General features: G+C 39.4%; 1 protein-coding gene across 12 annotated transcripts; it reads left to right on the top strand.

Annotated features, from left to right (window-relative positions):
- The first annotated feature begins 1,715 nt into the window (after positions 1-1,715).
- LOC119034217 (matrilin-3-like) lies at positions 1,716-15,038 on the top strand. Of its 12 annotated transcripts, none has more exons than XM_037125017.1 (12): positions 1,716-2,126; positions 3,898-4,473; positions 7,191-7,310; positions 8,525-8,665; positions 9,421-9,540; positions 9,907-10,026; positions 10,642-10,761; positions 10,870-10,989; positions 11,796-11,921; positions 12,041-12,160; positions 13,629-13,730; positions 13,997-15,038. In XM_037125017.1, exons 1-12 carry the CDS (start codon positions 1,766-1,768, stop codon positions 14,047-14,049), a joined length of 2,079 nt encoding a protein of 692 aa, XP_036980912.1. In that variant the 5' UTR covers positions 1,716-1,765; the 3' UTR covers positions 14,050-15,038. The 12 variants fall into 12 exon arrangements, with proteins under 12 accessions (XP_036980912.1, XP_036980910.1, XP_036980909.1 ...); XM_037125015.1 differs by having other exon boundaries at positions 3,898-4,581; XM_037125014.1 differs by having other exon boundaries at positions 3,898-4,596.
- Positions 15,039-15,214: the final 176 nt, after the last annotated feature.

The following is a 15,214-nucleotide window of genomic DNA, read 5'->3' as shown; positions in this document are numbered from 1 at the left end:
GTATGTTCAATGTATGTTCAATGTTTGTTATTGCTACTGGATGCTTGAATTTCCTCCGGGATCAATAAAGTATCTATCTATCTATCTATCTATCTATCTAGCAGGAGTTCAACTTGAATGTGCCGTATGTCTATGGTTCAGAATCTGCTCCTTTTGTTACGTAACGAAAGTGTTATCATAGGCCGGCCTCCTCTGCGTGGTGATAGGAGATATCCAAGAGGGGGGCATTCCCCGAGGTGAAGTTCGGTGTCCAGCAGTGAGACAGCAGTGTTTCACAATGTCGTCGCTCAAAGCTAGACATGCAAACAGCTCTGCTGTTGGTTGTAAAAATCAACATAAGTGCCTATATTCTGTCCCAGCTACAGAACAACAGAAGGGACAGTGGTTGCGTTCATATTTTTAGACAACGTGTCGGCTACGTTTTCATGTTAGCTTGTGTGTGTGTGCTAATCGCTTCACATTGGACTGCTTCAGTAACGAGGGTCAGTACAAAGCTAGCTTTGCCTCGTCACTGACCCTCGTAAAAGGATCAGTTCCAACCATACTGGACCCAGCAACTGCACCCGAGCCACCGGAAAGTGTCGCTGCAGTTTAATAGAATTCACAGTTGCCTACGAATGGTGAGGTCAGCTGGAAATCGGCTTACTTGCTAGCTCCGCTTCGGTCCGCAATGCAAAGGAGTTTGAAGCGAGTTTAATGTTAATAATATTACGATGGAGCTTGGTTGTCACAGTAAAAAGTCTGGAAACGTTCAGACTGGAGACAGAGACGATGCGAACAGTGTCCAAGAGTTTGGAGACTGAGTTGGAGACAAACACAGCTTTCGCTAGCTGTTAGCCATTAGCTTCATGGCAGTAACTGTAACAACACGTACAAACAAACTAACATTATACAGACACACTTACCATTCTGAAACATCCTGCTGCAGCCACAGAGTCTGTACTTCCTCAGGAGCCTCTCCTTCTGGGTCCCATTCTGGGTCAAACTGGTTTGGTTGAACGAAAAAAATCTCTGTGAGCCACAGCGATACATGTACATACATCTACCATAAACATTAGAGCATGCTGCCCATGCAAGGGGCATCCTCTCCCTGAGAGTGACATAGCAGGCAGGGCTCTCCAAGTAGGCGTTGACAGATGGAGCTAATTAGCTAAGGTGCAGGCACAGAAACAGACTGCTCTGAATAGAGCTCTGTAGAGCGACTTTTAGACAGCTGAAATTCAGGACCATGGATGGGGTGGGGCAATGCATATCGAATACAGTACTATTGGACCACTGACAGCTGTGTGAAATTGATGAAAAACAGTATAATATGGTACCTTTAATATCTTCTTTAAAAAATGATTAGCCTGTAGTAAATTATACACATATATAAATACATATTACTTTATACAGACTATGTAGGTGAATTTATATAAATATGTAATTGAAATTGTTCATGAAGCCTACTGTATGTGAAATGTCCTAAATAGTAAAATACATACATACACATAATAATAATAATATATATTGTGAAAGTCGCTTCAAAAGTTAATGAAGTCCTAAAAATCCTTGGCAAATTAAGTAAATTCTACTTCAGACTAAAAAACACCACCAATATCCACTTTCTCTGTGCTCTCCTTCCCTTCCTTACTCCACGTATCTCTGGATTGGACCCTAATGTTCCCCACGCCTTGTGGGCCGTGGACCAGCTTATATAAATAGGTCACAGTCAGCTGTGGTAGTGAACCGAAGGGCGGACTGGAAACAACTGTGCGCAGCCAAAATGCCTTCCTCAGCATGGGGACTGCTCTATTTCATAGGCATCCTAGCATCGGGAACTCTGGGAAGTGTTCCGCAATTCGGGTCACGCAACCGCAAGATTCACTCTATTAGTCCTTTAATCCCACGAGTGTCCTCGCAGTTCCCTCCGAGGACCTTTCGTCGCTTTGAAAATGTCAAATCTAATAAACAAACCTCTGATGGGGTACCGAGTGCTGAATCTTTTCAAGAGGTCCAGCTGGAGGTTCACACACCGCGGGGCTTCCAGCAGCAGCCGCAGCCGCAGCAGCAGCAGCAGCAGCCGCAGGGAGCCCGACCAGGTGCAAACAACCTGAGGCCAGGCGGAAGGAGAGCGGACAGTGGAGGTGGGATGGCAGATGTCATGTGATTTAAATGTTCGTTAACAAAATCCATCCACCTGCCGTGGATGCGCGCAGTAACCCTCTTATGCCGTTGTGTAAACTTTAGTGAGAAAATGTCTTGACTATATCACCATTACACTGTATGCCCCTTATGTTAACAGCCTTCACAGCCTTCACTCCAGTCACAAAGCTAACAATGAATAACCTGCCATGTCTGTTGTTAAACGGTAATTCCAGGCGTTCTGAAAATGCTGAGGCAAATATATAACCAAATTAACAAAATCAAAAGACAAAACAGATTAACCTACTGTCCCCTTTATTTACCGAGTTGCCTATTTTTTCCTATTCACATTGGAACAGACGTCATTACTTTCTTTCTTCTTTTTTCTGTTTTTTTATTTTTTATTTATTTATTTATTTTTAAATAATTATTTCATTGTTTTTTGTGCTGGAATAAGAAAAAAAAGAAGGAAAAATAAACAAAAATCTGCCAATGGAACAAATGAAAATTCCCTGGTTAAGCTTTCTTGAAATAAGATGCGATGTCTAAAAACAAGTTGCAATATCTCAGTGAAATGTTACTTGTTAGCTCATTGTCTCTTATACTGGTTGTAATGAGGTAATCATTTCATTATTTATTAATGTTGAAATAGAATTAACTAAAGTTTAATTAGCTATACATTTACCATGTATTAATGATGGTTAATCTAAAGTGGAAGTGATTACTTTTTCAAATAGACAGATTTTTCAAAAGAAGATCCTTTCAAGAATTTGCAAACGGCAGTAAGCGTTGTTGAAAAACCTTACGGGATTTTAAAAGACCTTTGGGAAATGATAACATTTGAAAAATGGGATTCTTTTCTCCATCTGATACAGGAGAGGCACTTGCTGGGGCTAAATGAAAAATACATTATTATTCTCCACAGTCATAAGTGACATATCAATATCAAATGTATTCTATAAACATATTATATCAAATTGTATTAAGTAATTAGTTGAACATTGCATACAGCTGAACAGCATGAGTTATGCAAAATAACTGCGACAGTAAGTGTGCATTTCAGTGAAATGATTTACAGTATACTGTATATACAGTATTCTCTCAACAGACCAGCATGCAGTGCATACTCTTTTCCCTTCTGTGATATTCACTTACAAAAAGTGTGACTAAGCTAATAACCGTGTATGCATGCCTGTCATGTTGCATCTCATTTTGCCTGACTTAAACCAAAGTAACCACTGCTCTACTGCTTCCCCTTCTGCCTATTCTGTCCTCCTTGATAAAGCTGGTGGCACTAATTCCAGGTTTTATCGCTATTGGCCCTCCCATCACCAGCCGCTCTCACAGCTGCAACACAAAGCTGCACCATTTGCATCCTGGCATCCTGCTCGAGACTCGAGTTGCTCTCCTGCAGCCATCAGAACTGTCGCAGGAGCTTAACTTAGACCTCAAATGATGATTGTTTGAAAGCCCCTGTAATTTCAATACGGAGGTGATTACAAGATAACAAGCTCTCAGCTTTTAGCATAATAAATTAACAAAATAAACTCACATAAGGATCCTAACCAGGCCCAAAAAGAGCAGCAGTTGTCAATAGGGCTACTCTGTTGATAAGTTGCTCCCTATGATCTTGGAGCTATTTTCAAATTTTTTGTTTGTATTTTTCAACTGATATCTTTAAAGTCTTTTGAGAGTTATAGTATTGTATCTTTAATCAAAAAACATGGTAAATTAACATTTGTTTGATTCAAAGCATCTTTTTGTTTCATACAGCAACAAGGTCCAACTGCAGAAATCGTCCAATTGACTTGGTCTTCATCATAGACAGCTCCCGCAGTGTACGCCCTGCTGAATTTGAGAAGGCCAAGGAGTTCCTGCAAGACACAGTGGACAGCCTGGAGATTGGCTCAGACGCCACGCGAGTCGGCCTGGTCAATTATGCGAGCACAGTGCAGATTGAGTTTCTCCTGAAGACGTATTTTGACAAATCTGCACTGAAGCAGGCTCTGGCTCGAATTGAGCCCCTCGCTTCAGGAACCATGACAGGCATGGCCATCAAGACTGCTGTGGAGAAAGCTTTCACTGCTGAGGCTGGAGCCCGGGTTAGCTCCATGAACATTGCCAAAGTAGCAATCATAGTGACAGATGGGAGGCCCCAGGATAAGGTAGAGGATGTATCAGCAGCAGCTCGGGCATCTGGGATCGAGATCTATGCAGTGGGAGTAGATAGAGCTGATATGATGTCCCTCCGCCTCATGGCCAGCCAGCCACATGATGAGCATGTCTTCTATGTTGAGACCTATGGCGTCATAGAGAAGCTCACTTCCAAATTTAGGGAAACCTTGTGTGGTAAGGATGATGATGATGGGAGTTCGGAGATTCCATTAGATGGCGGAATTGATGATAATGGACTAGGCCTAGATGGCAGAAAAGACGGAATAAATAATGAAAATGATGGTAATGGAAACAACGGTACGTCAGATCTGTCCTTTCAGTTTCACCTGCGATCAAATGGGCAGCACCTTAGAGGGAATCTCCATTCTAAAGTCACTGGTCTTCTTCCCTTGTCGTGAGAACAGGGGCAATGAAAATAATGATTTATTGCACTTGTGTTTGGATTTCCCACAAAAAAGTTGTTCACTAACTGTTACCATGCAAATGGTTAAAGCAGTTGTCATCTAAAATACAAGTTATATACTAACTAACTTAAAAAAGAAGACCAGCCTCACTGGATGAGCCGCCAATCCAGATTAAAATCCACACCATTTTGAAATGGTTGAAACCTAAAATGATGCTGCCCTTACTCTTCATAGGGATCACACTGCTCATTGCACTTCATGCTGCACCTTGTGCCTTAGGCTGAGTGCCCTGCTCAGTTACCTGAAGACTTGCTAAGCTGCCTAGGTCCATAATTTAGGCTTTTGCAATCTCTGACAGAACATTAATGGCCAGACATTTTGCACAGCAAAAACTACATTAGCTTGTGCTGAATTCTACTGAACTGTGTTGAGTGGAAACTATAAGATTTAAAGATTTTTAAAAATAATTGCTTATATTGCCTTTGATTTCACACATTTTCACACGATTATCTTAGTTTTACATATCCCAGAATAGAAAGACTGTAGACCCATTTGAAGAAATAATTTGGGAAACACACTTGTTTTCTTTATTGCAGACAGTTTGATCAGGAGATGTATAACACTCTCATATTCATCTGTTAATGTACTATACTGTATGTTCAAAATGACACTGGAAGCAGCAGCCAGTAACTTGACATAGCATAAATAATTAAAACAGGCGGAAACAGCTATCCTAGCTCTGCCTACCACCACCTTTAATGCTTAATAGTTTTTATATTATATTTTATTTATAAAATAATGCAAAGGCAACCTAACAAGTTCCTATTGCCTTCCGAAAAAATTACTTATTTTACATATTTAGCTACAACACAGTAAGCTACAGGCCTGCTTGATACAGCCCAACGGCTTATTGCTATGATACATTTGGGTGATATCAAGACTTGGAAAATGAACTAGGAGGGTTTCAAAATAAAGGTTTCATTTTGAAATATTGTCAGGGCCCCTTAAAATCATAGCTGGGATTTTTCTGAACAACTTTGCATACGCTCACAATAAGTTCTGCGTTTTCTTGCAAAATGTCTTGTTGTCCTGTTGGAGTTCCTTGCAATACTTTTTACTCTCACAATACATTTTGCATTCCCTCTGATCAGTGGAGAAAGGCTGGCTGAGGATTGTGGTGAGGCAGTCCTTTAAATTCTGAGGTATATTTTGATATTGAGGTATCTGGAGGGCAACACATTCTGATCTACTAGGTTAGGTTCAATCATGACTTACTGATTGATTTTCATTGTGTGAGTGAAGGTCCAGGGGTTGGCTTCCAACTGTGAGGGGCCAAAGGTAACGGACGACAAAGTGCTTAGCTAAGTTGACCTGCATGCCAAATGGTGGAAGATGCCTAACACGGGCCAAACTCCTCTTGTAGTCTATTGTATAATTTGGAAAGGGACCCATCAGAAGAAGTGGGTGTACTGGAGAAGGGACTCTAAAAAGGCCCTCACAGGAAGAACGAGAGGGTGGCACTTGGTAGGTCTCCTAAAATCGAAGGCTAGGAGTTCTGATAGGTCAGAGGGCAAAGCATTTCGGCTTAGCTTTTTCCATAAATTTGATAATATCAGAAAGCGGCCGCTTCTGATCCGGACGCAGGGATAAAGATTCAGTTTCAATAAAGATTGCTCTATCATTCCACCCAGCCTTGCCTCTGCAGAATTCTTTTATCCTCAAACTACACACCGACACCTTTGAGGAGGAAAGCCCAGAAACTACAATATAAAAGAAATAATTACGTTCAGGCAAAACAGAGCCCCAGCTGTAGCCTCAAACATACCTCAGCCCAGTGCTGAGAGTATACCACAGCCATGGTCATCAGGGGAATGCAAAAAGTTACGGCAACGTAATGCAAAAGTAATTGCGAGGTTACACTGCAGTATTTTATCTTAAATAATCCTATAACGGCCTTTTGACAGCTCAAAAAATATGAAAAAAATTGAGTAAAAGTTATAGACTAATCTCTCTTTTCAACCTTTGGTACCATCGAGCAAGGTAACTGCTAAAGTTAACCACGCTAATAATACAAGTTTCTCCTTGGTGATCTTATTGCACACTGTGCTGAAAATCATGACTGATCTTCAGTCATGCAAATTCAAAAGTTGTTTTTTTGAATGACAGCTTGAACCTAAGAAGTGAGTTCAACCCACCTCTGTTTCATTTTGAACAACTGCTGTCCATCCACAGCAATGTGGCACTACTGAAGACATGCAATTATTATGACAGAGTGCAGATTGTGTGTCTGCATGTTCTGAGCTGCATGGAATATTTTGTTGGATAGTTCAGCACAGAGAGCAAACTCATCTGCATATGGCTCTGTAGAAATACCGAATTGCACAATTCTACAGTACATACTTACATCTTACTAACACAAAGGCATAACACAGAATTGTTGATTTCACTGGACTTAGGCCAATCAGACATTAGAGTGTTTCTTTTCAGGTTTGGATCCATGTGCTCAGGGACACAATTGCCAGCACATTTGTGTCAACAATGGAAACTCATACGACTGCAAGTGTCGCACCGGCTATGTCTTGAACACAGACAAGAAAACATGCTCACGTAAGAATCTTTATCTTTTGTCTTAATGTTTTTGTACGATGCCTCAGTGTCACAAAATGTTGTGTGTTTTTGCATGATTGACTATCTGGAGACTAATGCTCAAAAAGGCTGAACATGGCTAAATGTTATACTGTGGAATCTTGCTTAAGCACTGATATGGAATGCAAAAACTATTATTTAAGGTAGAAATTGTAATTTTAAATCGTGTAATTTCAAGTTCATAAGCTTTTGATGCTCCCTTTAGAGATTGTTTGTTTTTTTGTTCTGTGGGGACACTGCATACCATCTGTTGTTGCTCATGTTTTGGGTTGCCTAAATAGATTAGGGCAGAGACTATTCAGCACAAATTAAGTGGGCAGGACATGAGGGACACACATTCTAAAAGTAATTTTGGCCACTCAGAAGGTCTACCAAATCCTCCGTAACTGATAGCTCTAGACCAGAGGTTTCAGACTAAGCTGTGAGAGAGGTACAGGTAGATACTGTGTTAGGTGAAAGGAACAAGTGGTAGAGTTCTACAGACAACATAAATATTAGTGTAGTTTTGCCAGCATACCAACATGGTCTAGAGTTGGCTGGCTGTGAGGAAATCACACTTTAAACTCTTAGTGACCAACATCAATCATTCTACTTTTTAAAATCATGACTCAAATCTAAACACATGATACACACAAGTTTAAATGTGACTTACATTTCCAAAAGATATACTTATTTATGTATACACAGATAAAGCCATACCTTGTAATTCCAGGACTTGCCTTTGAATCAGTTTTTGAAACCCCAGACTATGTCAGTCATATGGGAGTGTCTCATTTCAGGTTCAAATGCATGTGCCTAGGGACATGACTGCCAGCACATTTGTACCAACAATGGTGTTTCTTACACCTGCAAGTGTCGAGAGGGATATGTGTTGAATGCAGTCCAGAAATCATGCTCACATTTGCCTTTATCTTGGCCAAAAAGCTTCACTTGAACACACGGCAAAGATTACAGCAGATGGGCCAACTAGCTTGTAGGTTACGTGATAAAAGCAAACTAGAAAAATTAATCATTTAAGAACAAGACTTTTTCATAGAATTGTTGTCTGTCTTTGGTTGGTTCCAGTGTTTTGCATGACTTTGCGTCTGTTATATACTGATCATAGCTGCTGAGGCACTATAATACTTCAGTTAGGGCTTCACGTCAGATATGGGAGTCTTTTTTTTCTTTTTCAGGTTTGGATTCATGTTCCCAGGGACATGATTGCCAGCATATTTGTGTCAGTGCTGATGATTCATACATCTGCAAATGCCGAATGGGATATGTTTTGAATGCAGATCAGAGCACATGCTCACCTAAGAACCTGGAATTTTCAGGTAGACTCTATTCTTGTATCAAGCAAGTGTTCAGTTTAACTTGAATTTATAAAGGGCCAGACAGTGATAAGTCACTCTTGTCATGGTCCTGCCTTGAGTAGGGTACAACAAATGGTTACTCAGTTCAACAATAGTCAGTTACACATAGAAGTGTCTCTTTAGATAAACAGTATGTGTCCAGAGACATGACTGCCAGCATATTTGTGTTAACACTGATGATTCTTTCATTGGCAAATGTCATTTGGGATATGTGTCAAGCCTTGCTTGCCAGTATTATCCTTTATGAAGATTTTGATTGTGTGTGTTCAAAAAAGGGAAATGACCAATGACATTATGCATGCTTCAGCGGTAAATGACACGGCTGTGCTTTATTGCTAGGTTTTTCCGGGTGTTCTGCATAAAAACACACTGTAATTGTGAGTGATAAAGAATTGTTTAAGTGCACGGTTGAACTGAGAAACTCAGAGACTCTGGAATCTGATTGATACAGAAAGAGGAATGGAGCATGTGGCCTCAGCTAACATAATAGTAAAGGAAACAATGGCCAGTCAGAGGCTCAGACAGTCCAGGCTTATAACACAAAGGCATGTAAAAGGACCACTCCTTTATAGAAAGACACACACACCATTTTGCCATGTTTATGAGGTCGCATGCTCTGACTACATGACTTGGTTTACCTGGTCACAGCTATTGAAAATGTGTGCTAGTTCTGTCTGGACGATCTAAGTTTTAGCTGTGGAAGTGTCTCTTTTCAGGTTCGGATACATGTGACCAGGAACATGACTGCCAGCATTTTTGTGTCACAAATGGTGATTCATACATTTGTAAGTGCCATGAGGGATATATATTGAATGCAGACCAGAAAACCTGCTCACGTAAGAACCTGTATTTTACTTCTATATGTATGTCAGGGTGCAGTGTCTTCGGTTTCCGTCTAAGTCTGTTATTTAAGTGAAAGCCGATTCATTACAAATACTTGCAGTATTGGCATTTAATTAAGGTTTAATTTGAACAGTAACAGACGAAGAAGCCCTGTGCTGTGCGCATACATACATCAACTCTTGCAGGTTGTTCTGAATTGTTGGGAAGTTAGTTTTGAAATTACTTTGAAAAAGCATGAAGTAGGGAGACTTTGAATCTTGCGGCTACAGTACGCTGTGCATGGTCATGATGACGTAATCCGTAAATTTATTGGTGTTGTCTGTTACATGTCCATTACCAATGTGAATATCTCTTCTCAGGTTCAGATACATGTTCTCAGGGACATGACTGTCAACATATTTGCGTCAGCAATGGTGAATCATACACCTGCAAGTGTCGAGTGGGATATGTCTTGAATACAGACCAGAAAACATGCTCACGTAAGAACTTGGACTTTGTCACAGGATTTGATATGCAAGTCCTAGTATACTGTCTGTCGTTAGGTACAATCTCTGTTGTTTTTATTATATATAGTTGATTAAATGCAGAAAGAGGCACTGAGCATTTTACCACGGTCTTTATACATTTGAATGAATTTTGGCCAACCATAAGCTTCACAGAGGAATTTAGATGGGGATAAAAACTGTGCAAGTCTCTCTTTTCAGAATCACATGCATGCACCCAGGGGCATGACTGCCAACATGTTTGTATCAAAAATGGTAAATTTAGCCTTTGCAAATGTCGAGAATTTATTTTTTTTCTTTTAGATTTAATATCGTCAGCTTGATATGCATGTTCTTGTACAAAGTATCAGGTTTTCCACCACATGGAAATGTTGTTGGGTAGCTCAATGCATTTTCTTACTTGCACATATCACCTAACAGATACTGCCCTAGTGTTAGACTATGTTCGATGAGGAAGTTAGCTGTGAAAGTGTCTGTTTTCAGGTTCGGATACATGTGTCGAGGGACATGACTGCCAACATGTATGACTGAAAGTCCAAGTTTTACCAGGGTACAACATGTCGGGGTTTTTGTGGACGTGTTTCTTTTCAGGTGCTGGTCCATGTGCCATTGGACATGATTGCCAGCATATTTGTATAAACAGTGGTGACTCCTACACTTGCACTTGTCGAGTGGGATTTATTTTGAATCAAGACAAGAAAACGTGCTCAAGTAAGAGGCCATAAGATTTTTGTGTCTGAGGTTTGACTTTCTAAGGACTCTTTGATTAATGTAAATTGAGCCTTTTAGATGCGGAAATGTTTTTTTTTTTTTTTTCAGGTTCAGATACATGTGCCCAGGGACATGACTGTCAACATATTTGTGTCAGCAATGGTGAATCATACACCTGCAAGTGTCGAGTGGGATATGTCTTGAATCCAGACCAGAAAACATGCTCACGTAAGAACTTGGACCTTTGTAAAATATATGATGCCTCGTTTCTTGTACAGTGTAGTAGAATGCCTATTTAATTTGTTATTTTCTGCAGTGAAACTATAAAAAATATTTTTTTAAAGGATGGGCTGATTGGCGCATATCTCCAAAGGGATAAGACACTTTTTACGCAGTCAGTATCACTTCATATCACTTCTTATAAGTTATGTTATGGTTTTGGAATCATGAATCTTATTGCAAGCAGACTCTGACTGATGCATATGAATACATGATCACAGATTTAATGAACTGGTGAGAGGAAATTCATCCAGTCAGGCGATTGGACAAATAACGAATAACAAAAACAGGTCAAGAGCTTCTTGACTGATCGCGTTAGGTTAAATCAGATGTGGAAGCGTTTTTTCCAGGATCGGATGTATGTGCCCAGGGACATGATTGCCAGCACATTTGTGTCAACACTGATGATTCATATATTTGCAAGTGCCATGTGGAATATGTATTGAATGCAGACCAGAAAACATGCACACGTAAGCACCTGCTTTGTTTCAGTAGGCATATTTGGCGGCTGTGTTGTGATCTAGCTTCTCAGATATTCCACATAGTCCCACATTTGGAGCTTCAAATCATGGTTCACCAGAGCACCAGAAGCTACAAATGGAGAATCAGGCTTGTATGGAAGTTTTGTCCACACACTGCAGCTCTTGCAAATAAGCAGCTTTTACAGGAAACTGTGACCAAAAGCTCTGCAAAAGGCCAACTGATTGCATTTGATATGATGTACAAGTCAATGAGGTGTGAGCTTTTCTTTTCAGGTTCAGGTTCAGATGCATGTGCCCAGGGACATGACTGCCAGCACATCTGTGTCAACAATGGCAACTCTTACATTTGCAAGTGTCGAGTGGGATTTGTGTTGAACATGGATCAGAAAACATGCTCACGTAAGAAATTTCTTCCTCTCATTAAACATTGTTGTAGCACTACAAGATGGTATGTTCATACTAGCTCTTAAGAATCATGCAACAGTGGCTGCTAAGACACCTGTATGGTCTCATTCCAGGCTCAGATGCATGTGCTCAAGGACATGACTGCCAGCATATTTGTATCAACAATGGTGATTCATACAACTGCAAATGCCGAGTGGGATATGTGTTGAATGCAGACCAGAAAACATGCTCACGTAAGGATTAGGATTTTTTCAACATAAATTATGGTAATAATTGTACTGAGTGTCCAGACTGTCCATGTTTTGAAGGGATTTGTTCCCATACTCTCTTAAGTTGTTGACTTGTGAGTTGTCTTGTATGAGAAAAGAAACACAAACAGAAGAAGCCTATAGATCTGTATGCACATTAGTATTTTTTACAGTGCAAATCTTTTTTCCTTACAAATAACTTGCACTAGCCTTGTCAGGGTAGTTGGTTAACTTGGTATTACACTGTGGTCAGGTCTACACCAGTTACATTACTTGGCCAATGCCCTACCATCATTTTACTTCTGATAAATCAATAGTCCATTGCCAGACACTGTGACTGTAGGTGTCTTCTCCATGAAGCAGCGGGGCCAGCAACACAGCTGCAGCATAACAGGAGTAACATTTAACTTTTAACGTTGAGAGAGTTAAGAGAGCTGACTGAGAAGGCGATGGCAGACAATTTGTTGTCAAACTGAAAAGCAAGCGTGCCTGTTTGGCAAAATATCTGGATTTCACCTCAACCTAACCTGAAAACATTAATGAGGGAAAAGTAGTTGTTAGTCTGAAAAGTTGGAGGTGTACAGCCATGTCACTACAATAACTTAGCTCAATTAATCAAGAGCAGCATTTAATCATTTCAGACCAATCTTTTGAAAACACTTTAAAAATGTGACATTTAAGTTACTTTTCATGGGTTCATTCAACAGCAACATTCTATCCTCGATTGCCTTACCAGTTGAAAAGCTATTAATTGATATCATACTAAATGCTCACACATGTACACAACATTTATTTCCATGCACTTCACTTAAGTTCTCCAGGTTTGGTGCAGCCCATGGCACTGATGGGGGCTTTGCCTAAACGTGTCTACAGATTTAGGGTTGCAATCTGTTAACCTTAATTTGTCTGTCCTTTTGAATTCTGTAGTTGTGGAGAAGTCTGCAGTTCACTGAAACCGAAACCTCTGTATCCATCAACAAGCAATACTTCTACTGATCCATCCATTTAAAGCACAGTTTACATGCAATAACGTGCTGCACTGTTGGCTTAAGAATTGAGAGACTGTATGAGGCAATGGAAGTATGCTTTGAACCCAATAAAAACTTTGGCTCCAGTTAGGGACCCCCCAAAAAATGGATGTAATTGATCTGCCTGTCGTCTATTGCGATCGTACCTTTTTCAGTGAATTGGTGCTTTATGTATATGATGGTATTTGCTCAAACAATTATCAACATTTGTACTGTTCAAAGCGACACCACAGCTGGCCTCAGTAACAAGGCCCTTAATGACTGATTTACCCTGAAGTGATTTTTTAAAAAATGTTTATCACTCACTCACCAAAGAAAAATCATGATTATACCTAATTTCTTCTATATTATTGTATTACAAATGTTTTTGACTTAACATGGTGAAACATCACTGCTTTGACTTTGTATTTCTGTCATTCTTTCAGAGGAAATGAGAGGTGAAATTACTCAGGATGCATGCATGTGTGAAGCTCAGATTGTTTTCCAGAAGAAAGTACAGTCAACTATTCAGGAGCTGAGCCGAAAACATATCCTTTTTGCTTTCATGTCTCAGAAGGATCCAGTTTGAATTTGATATAAGATTTAAAATGTTTAATTATTTTGTGAGATAAATATATGCTTTATATTTTGTGCCACCAAAAATTGCTTGGAAAACTACTTAAGCTGTATCTGAATCTAAACTTCGAATCTCTGTCAATTTATTGTGATGCATTTTTATAAATACCCAGTGTCATGATCAGTGTCAACATTGCAACTGCACTTTTGAATTATGTTTCCTTGACCTTGTGTTCACTTGATGAACTTTCAAACAAAGTGGACCTGATTGAGGGCCAACAGCAGTATTAAGAACAGTGATGAAAATGTGAGAAGACATGTTAAGGACGAGTAGGGTATCTTTGTATTTTTGATCAGCTTAAGTCATTTACTCTCTAAATCTCTTTCAGATAAATATATTCTATAATTTGGTAGAGGTCTACATCGTATTGATTACTTTTTTGTACTGTAAACCTGCATATTGAATTCACATCAATGTCAGTTAATGCTTCTTACAGTATAGTCAGGTATAACTGGTCAAAATGTTTACATACACAGTGTTAGAAATTCTAGATTTCCTGTTAATATTGTAAGCCCTTGAGTTAAGACTCATGAAAGAATTATTAAACATGGTAAATTTTTACTTTCATGATAAATGTTTTTTCTTTTTGTGGAGAAAGAGTTGCACCACGTCCCAGTTGTGTATGTAATACTCTAAGACTATTTCTTGGTCCGTGCTCTAGGTCTTTATCCATAATCATAACACAACTAATCTCTTATACAACAAGAGCATTGTTATTAACCTTTTGTTTAAAGCACTATTACAGAGAGGTCAAATTGGCTCATGGCCCTGTTACATCACAGTGAATTACTATGATCCCTTCCTTTGATACCTGAAAACTTTATTTCACAATATTGATTGGTAATTATTATTTTGTTTGTTAGAGACAGGTGCTATTGTTTTCGGGGGAGAAACTGTTTGGGGACTTCAAGGATAACTGGACTGATTCAGTAGTTACTTTGCAGACTTGGCAAAGTCCAGGCCATTAAAAACTATGTTCAGTGCACTAAGTATTGAAATCATGAGACTTTCCATTGAGATACTCAGTCTTTGTGACCAGTTAAAACTGTATTTCACTGTACGGTATTTTTGTCATAGACACACAAACTGTGTTTTCTGCTTTGTAATTTGAACAAACTGACAGTGCTGTGCATGACATATTTTTGGTGCTTTTGTGTTAGAAATAACGTGTATATTTTCTATTGGGAAAAGAGTTGCCTATGGAGAATAAATATTCTGAAACAATGGATTATATACATATCTTGTGTTTTGTTTCTTTACAGTACACCACCACTGGCTTATTCACAATTTTAATGTTTTGTATTCAACATAATTAAATGAAAAATTCTGTTGAAGTTATATTCATTGTAGTACTGCTGGTTCATTAGGCTTTTTTAAATTAGTGGGCCTTCTTCC

Source organism: Acanthopagrus latus, chromosome 16, assembly GCF_904848185.1.
Source record: "Acanthopagrus latus isolate v.2019 chromosome 16, fAcaLat1.1, whole genome shotgun sequence".
NCBI lineage: Eukaryota > Metazoa > Chordata > Actinopteri > Spariformes > Sparidae > Acanthopagrus > Acanthopagrus latus.
This window is presented reverse-complemented; position numbering and strand designations above follow the sequence as displayed.